The sequence below is a fragment of the Miscanthus floridulus genome, chromosome 7, assembly GCF_019320115.1.
Source record: "Miscanthus floridulus cultivar M001 chromosome 7, ASM1932011v1, whole genome shotgun sequence".
In the NCBI taxonomy this organism is placed as follows: domain Eukaryota; kingdom Viridiplantae; phylum Streptophyta; class Magnoliopsida; order Poales; family Poaceae; genus Miscanthus; species Miscanthus floridulus.
This window is the reverse complement of record NC_089586.1, coordinates 121,343,962-121,363,870: the sequence shown is the minus strand read 5'-3', so window position 1 is coordinate 121,363,870 and position 19,909 is coordinate 121,343,962. Positions and strand designations below refer to the sequence as shown.

Genomic DNA, 19,909 nt, shown 5'->3' with positions numbered 1-19,909 from the left:
CAGAAGCGAGTCATCAGTAGTCAATGAAAAAAAATGTTTCCAACAGAAGCTGAATGATCCGATTGTTCTAGGATTATATGAACAGATGATGTTACTATAATTTAGCTTTTACCATCAGTTTTTTTAAGGGCAAGCTTTTACCATCAGTTGAACTATTTTTTTTCTATCTCCTATTGGCTCGTTTATAGAGCCCATAAAAATATGGAATAGCCAGGGCTTGAGCCATCCAGCCCACCCGCGTGAATACTCAAGCTGCAGGCCCCCGCGTGAATACTCAAGCCGCAGGCCCAACGATGGACCGAAATTTTGCCTTCATATCTCTATTGGCTCGCTTTTTATTAGAAGAAAAGAAACATGAGGCTGCACTTATATTATTCTCTCCGTTCGAATTTATAGGTCGTTTTGGCTTTTTTAGATACATAATTTTTATTATATACATAGACATATTGTATATTTAGGTGTATAGCAAAAATAATGTAATTAGAAAAGTCAAAATGACCTATAATTTAGGACAGAGCATGACACCAGACAAAACTAAGAATATAACAAAATTATGTGAACATTGTTGACCAATTCAGCAGAGACTCCACTTAATCCCCACCGGTAAGATGCTCGGCGTAACAGGAGCCCTAAAAGTTTAAATATTTTATCTTGTAAACGAATTATATTGTAAATGGCGTAGGTATCTAGGTTTTTTTCTTCTTTGAAAGGGTCTATAGCCTAGTATTTATAAGAGCCTTATAAGCACCTGAGGTCTGGGTTACATTGCAATAGCATAGGTATCTAGTTTTTTTTTACGAAATGACCTGTAGCCTAGTGGGCGACGTTCACGTCGATAGCAAGACGTCTGTGGTGACTTCATCAATCTTATCTCAAGGATTTGTTGGCACGGTCTTTGAAAGTGTTATAGGGGTAGGGTTTACATACGTGCGTTTATAGGGGCGGGTGTGCGTACATTGTGAGCGTCTGCGTTGTACTGTAATCTAAAAGGATATCTAGTTTTTTTCATTAATTTATTTTTTCTTGCATTTTTAAGAAAATTTTTGTTTGTTTTTATTACAATTTTCTTCTCCGACTCCCTTCGCTACATCTATGGTCACAAACTCTATACAGCTAGTATCAATCAATTTCTTGACTCAGTCATTTTCTTCTCTTCCATCCCATGACCATGCAAATTTCTACTAAGGCTAAATTAAGGTGGCCTAATTTTCTCTTAGTGAGCTCCATTCATCGATAAAACAACTGTCAAGTCTCTTACAAATTACTCCTATTCATTTCCTTAGCCGTCTTATGAATTTAATTTTTTTTATCATTTGTTTATTTTCTCTTGTAAATTCATAGTTGCCATTTTCACCCTAAACCATCATCCGAGGATCATAATCCCGCTCATGTCTGTTGGACAACTTCTACCTTAAGAAGCCACTGGCCGACTCCATTCTACCAACATCCATTGCCGCCTCAAACCTTGTTAACCATATTATGCAATCACAACTATAATGCCAGTGAGTTGTTTATCTCAATCATACTACCAATGCCACTCCACCTTAATACCCGTCATGATGTGTTCTCTATTTGTGAATGATAGGATCTAGCAAGAGCCTAGAGAGGGGGTGGGTTTGAATATGCGCCTGTTTTACATAAATCTCACAAACTCAATCAAACTGTCAGACCATGGAGCCTCCGCATATCCCTACGGAGCCTTCGCGTCGCGAAGCCTCTGGATAGATGTGTGGGACCTCTGTGCGTCAGAGCACAAATTGAAACACAACCGAATTTAGTATATGAAACTTAGGTTGATTGTGATAACAACCTTCCTGGCGAGTGCGTTGACCTAGTCCAAGCAGTGGTTGCACCTAGTGCTCATGGAGAGAGTAGATTGGGTGCAAACCCTAGAAATGAAATTCAAACACAAGTAATATGCAACAACAAGCACAACACATGTGACACAAGGATTTATCCCGTGGTTCAGCTCGCCACAAAGGCTTGCCTACGTCTACGTTGTTGAGGAAACCACAAGGCTATATGGAGACTCTTTCAACCGACTCCTCTTCTCCAACCACCATCAAGGTAGTAGGTTAGAGGTTTCTACCAAGTCACAAATGTCAATACAAACACCTCGGTGCTTAACCGCAACGATTGGAAGCTCCTAGGCAACCTCTAGTCGTCTAGGAGCAAACCTCCAAGAGCAACAAACAAACTAGGTGGCTAGGGCTAATGAAGGATCTTGATCTTTTGTAGGTTTCTCACGGTCTCTTAGAGCCAACACCTCAAGGAATCACTTAGATTTTGGACAAAAGCGTGGTTGGGGCATAAATGGAGGAGAAAGTGTTGTTGGTCAGGTTGGAGTGATGAATGAGGAAGATGACCATTGAGGGTGAGTGGGCGGAGTATAAATACCTCCCCACTACACCCATAGTTGGTTGAAGAAATAGAGCGTGGAGGCTCTGCCCATGGCCGGTGGCGCACGGCCAGCTGCACGATAGCATGAGTGAGATTTTTTTAACACTTTTTATAAACTAAATTTAAATCTAACACTGTTTAATTTTTTCCCCAAAACTAACACTTTTGGCCGCGTCTATTGCCATGGCGTGGCGAAAAGCCTGTGCCGCGCCATGCATGGTGGCACGGCGAGAGGGGTGACGTGGCGACGACCGGGCCGCTGACCGGTGACGTGGCAGGATCTTCCGCGCCACCGATCTTGACGTGGCACTGACGTGCCACGGCGCATGGCGTGGCAGGACCAGATAAATATCTCCCGCGAGCCGCCCTCCCTCGCGCCTGCCCCTGAGCCGCCTGCGCTCAGCCTGCCCTCCACGCCCACAACACCGCCGCCGCCGCGCCTGCACGTCGCTCGCCACGCTTGCTGCCGCGGCGCCTGCACGCCGACCGCGGCGCCTGCAGCGCCAAGCACACCGGCGTGCCCGCACGCGCCACGAACGAAGGTGCGCCACCCCGCCGACCGCCCGCCGCGCCCACACGTCGGCGTGCCACCCCCGCCACGCCCTTTGACCACGCACGACGGTTGCCCGCCGCGCCATGGACGCCCTCACCGCAGTTCAACCGTCGCTGAGGTGAATTTATCTTACATTACATTATTATTTATATACTGTAGCCATTAATTTATCTTACATTGTATTATTATTTATATACTTTAATTATTAATTTTCTTATAGTGTATTATTAATTATAGCGAAAATAAATGCCTAATTAAAAGACACGTGAAATATAAATTTATTTATGTGTTTTTTGTGCACTAGACATACATATATATAGCGACAAATTTGGTTGGTTGAGTTTTTATGATTTAAATTGTTATATGCTTGTTTTCTTACATGGAAACATTAATCCAAATGATCATTTTACTCAAGCACATATTGAAAGCACTAGAACCTCCAAAATCATGCACAACATTGTCGATATCGTACCGCTATCAGCATACACAAATCGTAAAACTTAGTGACCAAGGATGTAAAATTGTGACTATCCAAGCTATCTCATATTTCTCACAGTAATCTCAACAACATTCTAGTCTTGTGCTTAAAGCTATGAGTCCATAGCATTGTGTGAAAAAAGTAGGCAACCAGTATTTTTAGAAATATTAGTATAGAGTATAGGACTAAGTATGACACACATGATAGTTCTCAATCAATTTATCTTATACTGGGCTACTCATCCCTAGGTTAAAATTATAATGAGCTGCTCTAGCATATGTAGACAAGCTATTGTAATAATTTAATAAGAAACACTGGTGGACAACAGGTCCATACATAGAAGTTGCTTATTTTCCCAGTGAAGTTGTTTAATATGTCTGTTAATGTTACTTTGAATATATATATGTCCTTTCATATTGTGTTCCTATTGCATAACAAGTAGTTCAAATTTTGCAATTCTATATAATGTTAATTTTAATATCGTTAATTTGAATACTCTAACCCTTTGTTTATCAATTTGTAACAGGATGACCCCTCCCATGCAGCACTCGTTATACCCCTTCTTGAGGTGGAGTATGACGAGTCGCACCGAGCACACATCTTGAGTGACACCAGCGTAGAGGTGGCCTTGTCTCCTTTGAGGCCCCGCACGTATACCAGGGCGCACCAGTGAGACGAGCGTTACATGCCGTACATACGGCGTGCTGGCTTCCTCGAGCTTGTCTGTGTTGTCAACTACGGTCTTCCGTCCCTTGACCCAACACTATTTACTATAGTTATAGACAGGTGCGAGTGTCTTCATTGTACGTAAACATTCTTATAATAAATTTGAGGCAACTAGCAGTCGTTCTATTCTTATAACAGGTAGAGGTCTGAGACCCACATGTTCTACCTACCTTGCGGTGAGATGACCTTGACCATGCAGGACATGAAGGCTATCTTTGGCCTTCGGTTGGAGGGACTTCCAGTGACAGGTATAGTTGACAACGATCACTGGAGGGAGCTGGTGGCTCAGTTCACTGACTTTCTTCCACCAGACGATGAGGTTGCCAAGAAAAATAAGTGAGCAATTCAAGCCTATTTAATATTTGCATTGCTTTTCTACAGCCATCGGGTCTCATTTTCTTTGGTGAATTTTAGGAAAAGTTCTAGTGTTTCGTCGTCGTGGATCACAGAGCGCTTTGATTACTTGGATCTATAGCCTGATGAGGCTCAAATCGATAGGTTTGCTAGAGTGTGGCTCTAGCACTTCCTTAGTGCTTTCCTCTTCCTAGACACCTCGGGCAACACCATCAGCTGGATCTTCCTTGATATACTACGCCAGTCGTGGGAAAACATAGCGGCGTACAGCTAGGGCAGCACAGTCCTGGCATGGACGTATCAACAATTATACGTTGCCTGTCGTCGCACCTCAGGGCATGCGAACCTTGAGGGTTGCTCCTACCTACTCTAGGTTTGGTGTTGGGAACAATGGCCCGTTGGGAGGCCTCTTGCTACTGGTTTACCGGTAAGTACTTTGGTTCAATATATTCTTTGAGGCAGGTACATATGATTAAATTATTAATGACTAATTCATTATCATGTTCAATGCAGCATTGGAACGGGCAGGACACACTCCTTACAGCTCTGTATATCTAGACGGAAGCAGAGTTAGTTAGAGGGAATGCGAGGCGCAAGTATAGGGAGTACACGGACGGTCTCGACGTCCTAACACAGCACCAGGTTACTCTCTCTTTACTATCATACATGTGTCTTGTTCGATGTACACTATATCATAACATAACTCAATTACGAAATGTTTAGGTGCATTGGTGTCCTTGGGATACTCCAAAGCTTGAGTACTATCTGAGTCCTGTCACTAGGGATGAGTCAAACGAGTATCGCTGCAACGTCCCTCTTATTTTCTTCCACGTGGTCGAGATTCACTTGCCCATCAGGGTTTGCAGGCAGTTTAGAAGAATGACAGGCTACCCACCACCGCTTTACTCCACCAACCAAGAATTGCACGGATGCGTCATCGATTAATAACAAAGCTACAATTCAGAGATGTGTGTGGTACAGCTATCAATCGTTTTGTTGCAGGTATGACTGCAGGAAGAGGTATAAGACCAAGGATTGGCGCGTGACACACAACGCGTACATCCCGTTGTGGCAGAACAGGGACCGACATACAATCCATGCGGGCCTCCCACACGACCAGCACACCTTCGACGAGTACCTACAGTGGCTTCACAGGTCTACGAGGACACATATCAAGCCCCCGTACACTAAGGAGGCGATTGACAAGGACTCAAAGAAAGATGTGTACAGCATTGCCACTAGGGACGACACGCAACTACAGAGAGCCCCACTTTAAAGATACGTGGTAAGATACTCGAATGGTACAATTTGTTATCCATTTGGTATTAAGTATGTTTACTAAAACTGTCCAACCGTGTTTATGTACCCAGGCTACACAATTATCAAGGATGTCCAACAAAGTAGCGTTTCGGCTTCACGAGTCTAGAGGGCAGGGGTCAGACGTTCTCGAGGCATTTGTGGAGGTAAACATAAACTTATCCGTTCTGAAAATGTTTCTTTAATGTATATGTGTTTGGAAAATACACTAACTTTAATGTCTATTTATACAGAAGGTGAAGCGGAGCTGCAAGAAGCTAGCTCAGAAGCTGAGCTGCATGGACACTCATTGGGTGGAACCGTCAGTCCCGGCGTGGTCGGGTGGCACGTCTTCTGGCTCTTTGAGGACATCAGCCGGCTCTTCTCAGCCGATGACAGGTGCCACTTCCGCAGTGCGTACACCATCGCATCATAGCGCTGGGAAGGACCCTGCAACCGAGGACGACGACGACGACGACCCCCGGGCTTCCGCAGACAGCACCACCAGTGGGACGATTGGCCGCAGGACGAGATCGGCATGTCTCAGCTAGGTGGTGCCCCGCTTGATATCCAAGGAGTCTCACAGGTACTAACAAAGGTAGTTTCTTTAAATATGTAGGCTCCATGAACTAACGATCATAAATATTATAAGTAATCGTGCATATCATATACTTGCAGGGTACGAGCCGTACGCACCGGCAACGTGACCACACCGACGTTGGCTACACTCCTAATGTGTTGCCTACAAATCCGAAGAGACAGAGGCGTCCGAGGGATCCTTACACTCCTGAGACTTAGTTGGTTATGTCGAACTTATGTCGAACAAATATTGCCGTTCGAAACTTATGTCGAACAAATGTTATGTCCGAAACTTAGTTGGTTATGTCGAACAAATGTCGAACTTATGTCCGAAACTTGTCAACTTGCGCACGAACTCCATTTATTTGCTTCATATTCGTTTCAATGCGTCGCGGCAGCACTGTCGACGAGATTAACTAGCAACTAGTTCGGGAACCGATAGTCCCGACATATCTCGCCGTCGGTGACCGACATGTTGACCCCGATCCTCCCGAGCTTGGTCATCGCCGCTGCGAAATCATCAAAGACGGCACCCTGGTTGGACACGTAATAGTCGACCGTACTGCGCGACCTCATGTCGGAGTAGAGCACATGGTAGAAGGCGTTGTGGAATCCCACCGGCGAGGGGTCGAGGAAGGCGAAGGCGTATGGGTCGGAGCTGCAGGTGCCGTTCAGCTGCGATGCGAAGCCAGGGTCCATGGTCGCGTCACTGCCGATCCTCACCGACAGCAGCTCCAGTGGCTGGTCTTTTGTCTGCGTCCAAGTCCTGCCACGCCATGCGCCGTGGCGCGTCAGTGCCGCGCCAAGATCCGTGGCACGGCAGACCCTGTCACGTCACCGGTCAGCAGCCCGGTCGTCGCCACGTCACCCCTCTCGTCGTGCCACCATGCATGGCGTGACACATGCTTTTGGCCGCGCCATGGCAATAGACGCGGCCAAAAGTGTTAGTTTAAAAAAAAATTAAACAATGTTAGATTTAAAATTAGTTGACAAAAAGTGTTAAAAAAATCACGGGTGACATGCTACGGCCCACGGCTCAGCACCTAGGCTACAGGAGCGGCAACATGGTGCGATGGGAGGCGGTCCGACAGTCGGCGGCAAGGGGCGGGCGATGGCCAGCCGGCCAGGTCCGCCATAGGACTCCGGGTGAACAGGTCCGCAACAGTTCTGACGTTCTACGGCTGAGGATAGATAAAGGAAGTGAGGAGTTGGTGATTTACATGGTGTTATGTAGCAACAATTTGCAACTATGGATTTTTTTGGTGACCGTGCGTTAGCACATATTTCGTTAAGAGGAAGCAGAATAAGCAGTAGGAGTACAGACCAACACTTTACACTTGGCAACCAGGCTGGTAATGAGGATTACCACACACAGTTTGCTTAGTAGCTATATTACAAATCGGATTTTGCGACTATGAGGCAAAGCTCGATACAGCTACAGCAGCACCAGCAGCACGGTTAGCTTCCTGTACCCGGCGAGCGTCCACTCCCTTGCTTCCTCTTTGATCTTGGACAGCAGCTGCATTGGCTGCAAGTAAGGATGGCAACGGGTATATACCCGTCGGGTATCGTCGGAACGTTCTCTTCCCCGCTACGGAGAATTTATCCCGTCCCCATCCCCATTAACTGTCTCGGGTATAGATTATTGCCCATCCCCGTACCCGTCGGGTATCGGTCGGGTAACAGATACCCGACGGGTACTGCATACCCAATAAACAAGGACACTTGGGGTCGCAGCTTTGCAATCGGAGACGTTTCTTCTTCACCCGGGTATAAGTGTCGGAGTCTCGGAGATGCCGAGGAGAAGGAGCGAGGTTGCGAGGAGGACGAGCAAAGGTGGCAGAGAGACCGAACTGAGGAAGCGAGGGGCACGAGCGCTCGTGAGACAGGCGTGCTTGTGCTGCTGGCGGAGATGGTGAGGAAAAATTGAACGAGGGTTCCTAGAACACACAAATTATATATATGACTGTTCAGATTTGGACCAAAATATCTATGTTGAGCTTCTTTGGGCCTAATACTCGCATGACAGCTCAAATAGTCGGGTTCCCCAACGGGTAACGGGTACGGGTAAACAGGGAACGTTCCCGTACCCGCTATGCCCGTCGGGTATGGATTCTTGCCCATTTATATGCCCGCGGGTAAAGATATGATCCCATCCCCGTCCCCTAATGGATCAAATACCCGTCGGGTATCGGGTCCCCGTTGCCATCCTTGGCTGCAAGCTTGGCCCTCCAAGTGTTCTTGCAATTCGCTCTTTTCAGATTGACCAACCGACAGGGAAGAACAGGGCGTCAAAGCCCGATCTTACTATATGTGGAACTGCCTTCCGTTGAAGAAGCCACCAGGTAAAGATGTTTTCCTGCCGAATTTCGACGATGAGCTCCAAGTTCAACCTCCTGAGCACCGCCGACCACAGCTGTCCACTGTAGACGCACCCAAGAAGAAGGTGGTCTATCGTATCTGCCTGCTGGCCACAAAGCACACACATTTATCAGAATATATATCCTCCAAGCCATGTCTTGGGCGCCTCTCTGCTGTCCAACATTGGACTTTTTTTTTTGGATGTGGGTTGGGAATACCCAAGGTTAAAGTCACTGCTTCTGTATCCTGTTGTAGGTGTGCAATAGCCTTTCAAGCTGAGGTGAACTCGGCTATCCAAAGGTGAGGAAATCGGTAAGACATGCTTGACCTGTTTTCTCGGGGCATGCCTGCGTATATATATATATATATATATATATACATATACACACGTGTGGTGGATTCCGATGATCCGTTTGATCAGACGTCGCTGTTTGGATTCATTGCATGCATGTCATCCATCACTCCATAATCAGGAAGCGTCTCCTATCCACTGTTCTCAACTGGCGAGGGAGTTCATCATCATGAACCAGAACCACTCGCTAGAAGTTGCTGATGAAGGCAACAATGTCGGTTGTCCTGAACGCGCGCGTCAGGGATAGCGACGGCCCGCGTCGGAGCGCATGCATGCAGACGATCCAGACGAGCTAATACGCGGAAAGTATAATTTAGACGTGCATCATGCGGCCTGATTCGGAAAATTAAAGCAGGCAAGGGGTTGACGAGAGAGCGCACGTTTGCGTGCCCCACCTTCACCAACGACGGGAGACTGGCCGGCAGACGTACGCTTTGCCAACTCGGGGTCGGTCCGGAGGATGATCACGCATGTGTTTAGCACGTCCAGTCCAACACATTTTCGGGAGTTGCCGGTCGGGTGTGGGTGCATGAACAGAGAAACAATGGTATGTGGGGTGTGGGGTGGTGGTGGGGGGGTGGGGGGGTACTGAAGAACTGCATATGGCATATGCCCTACCAGGAATGTGTCGTGCGGTCGCGTCCAACCCCGGCACTCCCTTCCCCACGCGGGCGCGTCCGATCCTACGCGAGTCAGCCAGGAAACCTTCCGCTTCCAGCCGCCGGGGATTTCAGCAACCTCAACGGCAGCACGCGTCAAGGAAAGCGAGGCAACAGTGAGGCAGTGCCCCCCAGCCTGTGCTCTTTCCCTTTAGTACGGTGCTCATACTAACACTATAGCTTTACTCAGGATATACACGGAAACAATCAAACAACAATTTTTTTTTCAGAGTTCAACTTTCACACAATTATATATGCAATCCAGGAAACATTTACATATAACAAGGCATAATAAAGTTATTTCTCGCATTAACCATATAATTTACAATATGCCTAAGTCCTTAAACATGTCTCGAAGATCTTCATGGCTACTTCATGCAAACTTCATCCCAAATAATCAAAGACGTCGTACCAAGCTTCTTAAAGTAACTCTATAATTTACTTTTGATAAATGAAAGAAAAAAATTGCATTTGATCTTTTTAAAATTAAATAGTAGATATAGTCGTAAATATATGTGCGCAACCGCGATGGATATTTATCTGGTTGTTCCTCGGTTTCTCCCTCTCTCCCATCCTGTTTTTCTTTCTTCAGATGATTTTCAGGTATTATAAAGCTAACTAATGAAAATTATTGGACAAAAGAAAAAACATTTCTTCTTGGCATAATCAATTGATTTATCAAGTAAGTTGTATTTGATCTTTTTTAAAATTAAATAGTAGATATAGTCGTAAATATATATGCGCAACCGCGATGGATATTTATCTGGTTGTTCCTCGGTTTCTCCCTCTCTCCCATCCTGTTTTTCTTTCTTCAGATGATTTTCAGTATTAGAAAGCTAACTAATGAAAATTATTGGACAAAAGAAAAAACATTTCTTCTTGGTATAATCAACTGATTTATCAAGTAAGTTTCAAGTACTCCATCTGTTTTAAATTATAAGTCGTTTCAGTTTTTCTAGATACAAACTCTCTCCGTTCTAAATTATAAGTCGCTTTGACTTTTTATGTTCATCCATTTTGCTATGTATCTAGACATATTATTATATCTAGATGCATAACAAAATGGATGTACCAAAAAAATCAAAGCAACTTATAATTTGGAATGGAGAAAGTAGTTTTAACTATGTATATAGACATAATGTATATTTAGGTGCATAGCAAAAGCTATATATCTAAAAATTAGAATGAAACTAACTGTCTCTAGCTTGCGTGTTTTATTTCATAATGGCCTTTTATTTTCGTAATCACGTGTCAAGTCGGTTTGTTTATTTTGTAAACTCGGTCGGGGCGTGTAGTGTGTTACTTTTATAACACAGTGGTCTAACTCATCTCTTTGTAACACAGTGGTCTAACTCCTCTCTTTGATACTAAATGTGCTAAACATCTTCATCGATCTCCTCTCTGTGAGCCCGGACTGTAAGTGACCAATTTTGCTTCCTTGTCCAGGGTGCCGCCGTTGCTATTTTATGAGAAGAGAGGGGTAGATCTTTCCAGGTTTAGCCACGCTGCAAACGCTCCACTACTCCTACTGACGCGTGGGGTCACCAAACCAGGTTCCACGTGTTCTTGACGGAAACATGCGAGTGGGTATGTTGACAGGTCTGTCGTTATTCCTTATTGACGCAATATCAGAACGACACGGAGAGTTTTGGAAGGGGCGCGTCAGATGGGGCCGGGCTCGGCATGGGTTTTTCTATTATAATGACAATTCTAGAAATTGCCTTGTTCGGAGTCACGGATCCCTTCTTCCTATTTGTCTTGATTGACTTCCATTGGTTTCTATTTTACTGTAGTCTACGGGATGTGTGAGGCGTGCGTTGAAGCCTGTGAGAAAGGATTAGAAGCCACAGATTTTAATGATACGGTAATTCTGGGTATAATTTTATTGGTGCACAATGGTTATAGTCTCTCAGCGAAAGACCTTTTTTTGGAAGGCATAGTATAATTTTAATTGGTCCTTTAGAGTAGAGATACTGGTACGTACAAGCCATGCTGTCAAGCCATTGCTCTGTTCGGTTCCAGGGCTCCAGGCAGGCGGCAGCCATCCAATACAGGAAAACATTGCGCTGTGGACCTGTGGTGATAGCGAGCAAATCCTCACAAGCTAAGGGCCATAATTAGTGATGAGGAAACGGGAGTAGACGGCCGCTACAGTTCAACCAGCTATTGTTAGCAGGTTTATCGGAATATCTCTTCTTCAGTCTTCCTGCATCCCAAGTGCCTGAAAATTTTGATTGTTTCACGCCTTGTTTAGTTCCACCCTAAATTTCCAAAAAGTGCTGCAGTACCTATCACATTGAATGTTTACGGCCTGTGCATGGAGCATTAAATATAGACGAAAAAAACTAATTGCACAGTTTGGTGGAAAATTGCGAGACGAACGTTTTGAACCTAATTAGTCCATGATTGAACACTAATTGCCAAATAAAAACGAAAGTGCTACATTAACCCCAAATTCCAACTTCCTGAAACTAAACACGCGCTCAGGCAACATATTTATCACCTGTTCGCTTGAACTTATGAGTCGGCTTATCAGCTACAATCTACAGTATTTTTCACTCACAACAAAACAACATCAGCTGGCTTATCAGTCGGTTTTAATACCGGCCGAATTGGTCATTAATGTTGTTGCAATTGGATGTTGCAGATGTAGTTATCCAATGTTGTAAACAATGCGACAGGTAACATAACACCGATGTTGCGGTGAGATTTTTTCCGAAAGCTAGACCTATTGTGAACATGCTGCAGACGTTGTTCTCTAACGTCGCAAATGTTGATTTATTTCTAATGTTACATCCGTTGCTTGAAAATTAATAGAATTTCAGGCGCTTGGAATATAGCATCTCCCTTTCTTTTTTTATATAAAAAAACGAAGTCGAAATATTTCCTTGACAATTTGATCATGGCTGATGATGAGTCTAATTAATAAGGAAGAATGTAGCTGGCTACACCTTTTTCAAAAGAAAAGGGAATGACCCTTAATTGATTCGTGGTGGACTCAGAACAAGGAAAACTAAACGAGAGAGCGATAGAGAGAAAAATAAAAGCTTCTGACTTTTTTTTTTGCCTCCCTAGCTGCCTAGAGCAGGTGTGGCTCATGTATCCTTGGTCAAATTGGGCATGCTCACACGTACTCAAGCCCTCAATTATTCTCTCTACTATGCGCACCATCTGCTTTGTCCTGCTTTCTCTAGTGCTCTGTTTAATTATTTTTGCTATAAACCAACTTCCTCATTGCGCGCGTGCCTCCGTTTAAACACAAAAACAACGTTGCAAACACGGTCCAAACTAAACCAGATGCAGATGCCACCATAACTACCAAAATCTAGACGTTTGACCTAACCAAGCCATTCACATCATGAATGCACAAACTAACCCATGCGTGGTCCTTGTCTCCGTGACTCCACGGCAATCAATGGAGACTACTACACATCTCCATACCTGACTTTCATGTGTTTTATGCAATTTCAATATATGATTTTTTTTCAACCATAGGATAAAGATCCAACGGTCTCCAGCCTTCTTCTACCTCCAGCCTCCAGCCTTCTTCTACCTCCAAACACACCGCAGAACTCGAACCCGTCACCGCTCACCGCCCCGCCCTTGGCCGCGGCTATGTCAGTACAAATCACAAGTAACAAGGATCTGCGGCTATGTCCAAACAAATCACAAATTACAGACCACAAATCACAAGAAATAAATTTTTTTCTATGAAAGGACAAAGACAAAAATTGGTTGATAGCGTCGGAGTTGAGGAAGAAAGCTCGCCGGAGTTGGGAAGATGCCGGGCGTGGCGGTGGCGCGGGCACAGATCGGGCACTGCAGAGAGGCGGCGGCGGAGGTTCGACCTGGGGGCCACGGCGGAGGGCGGCGGGGGAGGTCCGGCTACGGCCTCGGGGGCGGTGGCGGAGGGCCTCGGGAGCGGTACAATGGAGATCTGGCGGCCAAAAAAATTCGTGTGCCCAAAGCTTCCAAAACACACGGGTGTAGTATAGCATTTCTGAAACAAAAAAGATGGATGGATGGAGAGAAAAAGCAATTGAAAATGAAAGAAGAAACTGAGAACTTGCCCAGGAGGGCCTACAGTCCCAGCTCCAAAAACACACACGGGGGGATTTCTTCTCGTAACACATGCAGTTTAAAATCCGCGTGCTCCCCACGTTCCCACCCCAAGTCCGGAATCCGTCGTCGTTGGTTGCCAACCAGGAGCCAACGGCCAGCACACCTCCTGGCTCTGCCTGCCTCTCCATCTTTGGCACTGCCCCACCATCCCCCGCCTTGCCTTCCCCGCGCGCACGACGCACGACGCAGCACTTCGCGGGCCCGCGCGGCCGCGAACGTCGCCACGGTCATGGTCGCCATGACGGAGCCGCGCGACCCGCCGCCGCCGACAGGCTGCGCCATGTTCGGCATCTACAGCGGCATGTTCCGCCGCCGCCGCTCCGCATCCATGACCTCCCTCCACCGGATCAACGGGGCCTCCTCGCCCGCCGCCTCCGACGCCGAGGCCGCGGCGCCGGCGCCGGCGAACCCGGCGCATCATCGGAAGCCCGGCGTGCACCACGACTCCTCCCTCGTGCGCCGCCCCAACGCCATGCCCGTGCTGGCGGCGCAGAACGGCGCCGTCGCCCGCGCCGCGGCACCGGCGGCGAACGACAGGAGTAGGCCGGTCACCAAGGTGGCGAACGGCGCCGGCGGCGGACCGAGGCCCGCCGTGGAGCCGGCTGCGGAGTACACGGGCATGGCCGCGGAGCTGGACAAGATGATCCTCGACCACCAGAGGGTCAAGGGCACCACACAGCTCGTGCGCGCCACGTCCGGCAACATGATGCTGCACCGCAACCTCGGCAACCTCAACGCGGGTGGCGGCGCGCCGGCGCGCAACTCCGTGGAGAGCGGCGCCAAGGCGGCGAACGAGCGGAAGGCGCCCAACGGGTACGCGTTCTCCGGCATGGGGAACATCGTCAAGGAGCCCAGGCCGGCGGCGGGGGCCGGTGAGCTGTGCCGGGCGCTGTCGCACCGCACGGATCCCGAGAAGCTCAAGGAGATGGGCAACGAGGAGTACCGGCAGGGGCATTACGCGGAGGCGGTGGCGCTCTACGACCAGGCCATCATGATGGACCCGAGGCTGCCGGCGTACTGGAGCAACAAGGCAGCCGCGCTCGCCGCGCTCGGACGGCTCATCGAGGCCGTCGGCGACTGCAAGGAGGCCGTGCGGATCGACCCTTCGTACGATCGCGCTCACCACCGGCTTGGCTGCTTGTACCTCAGGTACGTGGGACATCTCGTCGATTTTCAAATCGAAGGCATTGCACATTTCGTCATTCCCCTCCGTCGTGTCATTGGTCCAATTCTGTTTCAACTCTTCCTCAGCAATTGTATCGTGACAGTGCATGCATCATGTCTATTTTTATCTGTTAATTATACTACATACGATTTGATATTAGTGCCAGTTGCGCTTTTAATTAGCAATGTTTAATGCTGCTATTTCATCAAAAATATTTAATGCTGCTACAATATTGAACAAAGGAATCTGATTTTATAAAGTACTAGACTTTGTGATCTTAGTCTCTGTGGAGTAGGTGATTTGCATTTTTTACTTTTTTGTTTCATTTTCTTTGGTGTGCAATGGTAGTTGAACTCAACCGTGCACGTTCAAACGTTCCATCACGGGCCATTTATATGGTATTCATATAATTTATTTTTTTGTACAGCATAGTTTGATCTTGTCCTTCATCTGAAATTGAACGTTGACCGTTAATTTTGTTCAAAGTATATTGTTCATGAGTCATGACTACAAAAACAAAATATTAGCACCATTAGATTAAAAGTTGCTAAAAATATTTAATTTTATGCACCTTATAAAAAATACTCATGTGAATCATGGCATGCTATAACAACTAGCAATCAAATAATTCTTAGCTACTAAAATGAAATTGATAGTGGAGTATCTACTTCTACGTCACCGTGCACTTTGGTTTTAGGATGATGAAGATGGTGCGTAGGAACAGATTTATCCTTTCTTGGTCGCCTCCACGGCTCCACCTTTTTCACAACTGCAATTACTACAACCCCCTTGATGATTAGATCATGGCATTACTTTATTCATCATGTGCTCGTTTGGAACGTACATTAGATCATTGGATTAGCAGGTCAAGCACAAGTGCACAACCTTCTGCCTTAATTTACGCTAGCAATTTGTAAGATAAACATTGATGATTGGTGCTTTGAATAGCTAATCACTTCCTCGGCAAGCATGCTTACCCCTCCTTTTCAAGTTCATGATTGCACTAATTCAAAACTGTCAGAGAACAAGTCTTTGCCGTCATTTTCCTACACTCTACTCTACACAGCAAATTTTTAGGATGCCATTATTAGGAAATCACCGAATCAGATGCCAACCATTGTACTACTTTAATATAGAATTGTGGCAATCGGTTATATATATATATATATATATATATATATATATATATATATATATATATATATATATATATATATATATATATATATAGAACTACTATCCTATAGCTGGCTGCAGAATAACTTATTCTGTAGCCACTTTGAGTTACGATAATTACTATGTTAATTTACGAGATCTACAGTAACTCCTTACTAAATGGTTTACTATAACGTTATGGTAAATATTCCCATGTGTTATAGTAACCCAACTATCGTAAATATGTATTGACATTATGGTAAATTAGTATATAAAATTATGGTAAATAGAGGTGGCTACAGAATAACTTATTTTGTAGCCGGCTGCTGAATAGCCTCTCCCTATATATATATATATATATATATATATATATATATATATATATATATATATATATATATATATATATATATATATTGTATAGCGTAAGTACTTTTATAGATGGAAAAGAATAGTTGAATATCGAATGGTTTATGATACCCATCAACTTGTTTACGTGTTACTCAGATTAGGAGAACCTGACAAAGCCATCTACCACCTCAAGCAATCTTCCAACGAATCCGCGGGCGCAGACGTTGCCCGTGCGCAGTCGGTGAAGAGCCGCATCGCCAAGAGCAGCGACGCGCGCAGGCTCAAGAACTGGATCACGGTGCTCCAGGAAGCGCAGGCCGCCGTGTCCGACGGCGCCGACTGTGCTCCACAGGTCAGCGCTCGTCCGCCACGACATGTGCCCACACAGCTCCACGAACCCGGCACTGCACGTGCGGCTAGCATTCTGACAAGCGTGTTTCTCGCGGTCAACTCTGCTAGGTGATGGCGTTGCAAGCCGAGGCGTTGCTGAGGCTGCAGCGGCACGACGACGCGGACTCGCTTCTCAGCAGCGCCGCCGCGCCAAGGTTCGGTGTCGACGAGTCGACCAAGTTCTTCGGCACCTTCGGACACGCCTACTTCCTCATCGTGCGAGCTCAGGTCGACATGGCTGCTGGAAGGTCTGTTCATTCCCGCTCCTCCACAGAAACGCATTCCCCAAAAGAAGTGGTGTGGCTGACGTTCGAGTTCTCGTGACCACGTCACGATAGGTTCGAGGACGCGGTGGCGACGGCGCAGACGGCGTTTCAGCTGGACCCGAGCAACCGGGAGGTGACGGTCGTGCAGAGGAGGGCCAAGGCGGCGGCCGCGGCGCGGCTGCGTGGCAACGACCTCTTCAAGGCCGCCAAGTTCGTGGAGGCGTGCGCCGCGTACGGCGAGGGCCTCGACAGGGAGCCCGGCAACGCCGTGCTGCTCTGCAACCGCGCGGCGTGCCACGCCAAGCTCGGGCGGCACGAGAAGGCCGTCGAGGACTGCAGCGGTGCGCTCGTCGTGCGCCCCTCGTACAGCAAGGCGCGGCTCAGGAGGGCGGACTGTAACGTCAAGGTGCACTGTAGGACATGGCTGCTGTTCTGCAAATGCAGTCTCCCCGTGCGGAAAAATTTTCACTGCAAAAAGCGCAAGCGGGTGATCTTATTTTTGCCGTTGTCTTTTTTGGTGTCGCTGTGTGTGTTCAGCTGGAGAGGTGGGAAGCGTCCCTGAGAGACTACCAGGTCCTGATCCAAGAATTGCCGGAGAATGAGGACGTGAAGAAGGCTCTCTCTGAGGTTGAAGCCAAGCTCAAGGGCCAAAGGAATGGGGGCGCAGCAGCCAGATCTCAGCACTGACGTCATGTAATGTAACTACATGTCCCTTCTCCAGTTCTTCTTGCAGTTCGTATTCTTTATTAAAACAGGGAAAATATTTAAAACCGCCTGCTGAATAGGAGTGTTGGATTGTTTATACACTGTTACAGAAAACTACAATTAAAATTGAAGTGCGCACTCATATTCCTTGGACTAATGATTCAAGTGTCGGTCCTAACAAACTTCAGTGCTCTTTATCTATCTAAATTTTAACTGGTTAATAGGTGGTAGATGGTCACGCGTAGATAAACAAACAAATAAGGAGTGATTAGAAAATCCGGCAGATTCCTTGACTGTGCACCATGTTCTTTAAAGCAAAAGTTTGGCATGTTGATCATAGGATAACCTGTTCTTCTTTGCAGGTTTCTTTATTCTGTCGGCTACCAGAGAAATCAACCGCAACTTCTGAAGAGGACAAGGTTTTCGACAAAACAATTCTGCACGCGCCGTTGCACAGTTTGTTATACCAAATCTGTATGCTTTTTTGTTCACCATACACCAATTTGCAAAGAGAATCAAAGAAACGGAACTGTACATAATACTTGCTCCAGTGTGATGTGTAGTTAGCTGAATGTGTTTGGTTCCTTGCGAAAGAAAGCTGATGTATTTGGTTGTGGGGGATACCGGTCACGGATCCCAGAGATATGTGAAGATTCAGTTAATTTGGCTCTGAAACTGAACAACAGGAGGCTGAAGGCTCTGCTCTAAAAATTAATGATCATCTCCAATCTAAATTATATGATTGTTGCTTGAGAAAGGCCCTCTTTTGCTGCAACTGCAGCCGTTCTCCTTTTGTTTTCATCTGACAATTTCAGATGCAAATCTTTGACTGATACCTTTTTTTTTAAGAAACCTCTTAGAGTGCAGTGAGTTCCTGCTCTTCACTTAAAAAGAAAAGGAATTCGCCCGGTCTATAAGGGAAACTCAACCCAAAAATCTCACAATTGCATGCTTTGTTAGAGAAAAATCGACACAAAAACTGTGCACGATAGCCCAAACAACTAAACCCAAACAGGTATGGATGGAACTATTTTTCTGTTCCATCACATAAAACAAGTACACATGCAAAGGTGTTAATAAGGCATTGAAAAATTAGCTCATATTCGTCAAATTAATTATTGCAATCGATAGCAAATGTAAAAAACCATAACACTACTTTCACACACTGATAATTCTTCCTGATATAATGATACACAACTCTCCTGCGTGTTCAAGAAAAAAAAGAAATAACAATCCACTAAAAACACTAAAAAGAGCCATTTGAATTCCTTTAGCTGGCATAAATTTTAATGCCCCATTATACATGCATGGGGCTATGCTTGTTACACTTATAAAACAAACTGAATCATCAAACATGTTAGCAATAGAAAAATATAAATGAAGTAAAAATAATTTTCCTCATCCTTCACCATAATAAGTCAATTATATTATCTCCATTATCCACGCGACGTTATTAGCAAACTTTTAGAAAGTTTCATGTGAAAGAGAATTCTTTATGTCACAAAATTTCCTTCACAAATCCTATTAGCAAAGAAGAAAGGCTATTCTTTCATGTTGAATCACAAACACTAGCAAAAAGTTAAGCTCATAATTGATTCAATTTCCAATGAAACAAGAGATACAACAACAAATAAAATGATTCTTACCATTGTACATGAATATAGTAAAACATTCAGTGACAAGAATCTATACTCGTCGATACACGAGCTTTCATTCATCCAAAATCATTCAAATGAATACATCACATTGTTCAATCACAATTTAGCCCATCATAATGCCATATAGACTATAGTGCAATGTCATATGAAGCAAAACTTATGGCTGGAAAACAAGTCTTACTAACTCAAAACCATAAGGAAAACATATAGATAAGCACATACGTCAATCATATCATTCTATATATACAACACAATTGATTTTTATATTGCATATTTTTACGTGGCATATACATACAAGAAACTAGAAGACTACCTCGCGCGTTGCTGTGGGATTTTCTT

General features: G+C 45.6%; 1 protein-coding gene across 2 annotated transcripts; it reads left to right on the top strand.

Annotated features, from left to right (window-relative positions):
- The first annotated feature begins 13,946 nt into the window (after positions 1-13,946).
- Positions 13,947-18,574, top strand: LOC136464525 (inactive TPR repeat-containing thioredoxin TTL3-like). Of its 2 annotated transcripts, none has more exons than XM_066463474.1 (6): positions 13,947-15,029; positions 16,708-16,903; positions 17,011-17,189; positions 17,280-17,613; positions 17,745-17,900; positions 18,275-18,574. In XM_066463474.1, exons 1-5 carry the CDS (start codon positions 14,110-14,112, stop codon positions 17,892-17,894), a joined length of 1,779 nt encoding a protein of 592 aa, XP_066319571.1. In that variant the 5' UTR covers positions 13,947-14,109; the 3' UTR covers positions 17,895-17,900; positions 18,275-18,574. The 2 variants fall into 2 exon arrangements, with proteins under 2 accessions (XP_066319571.1, XP_066319572.1); XM_066463475.1 differs by having other exon boundaries at positions 17,745-17,905.
- Positions 18,575-19,909: the final 1,335 nt, after the last annotated feature.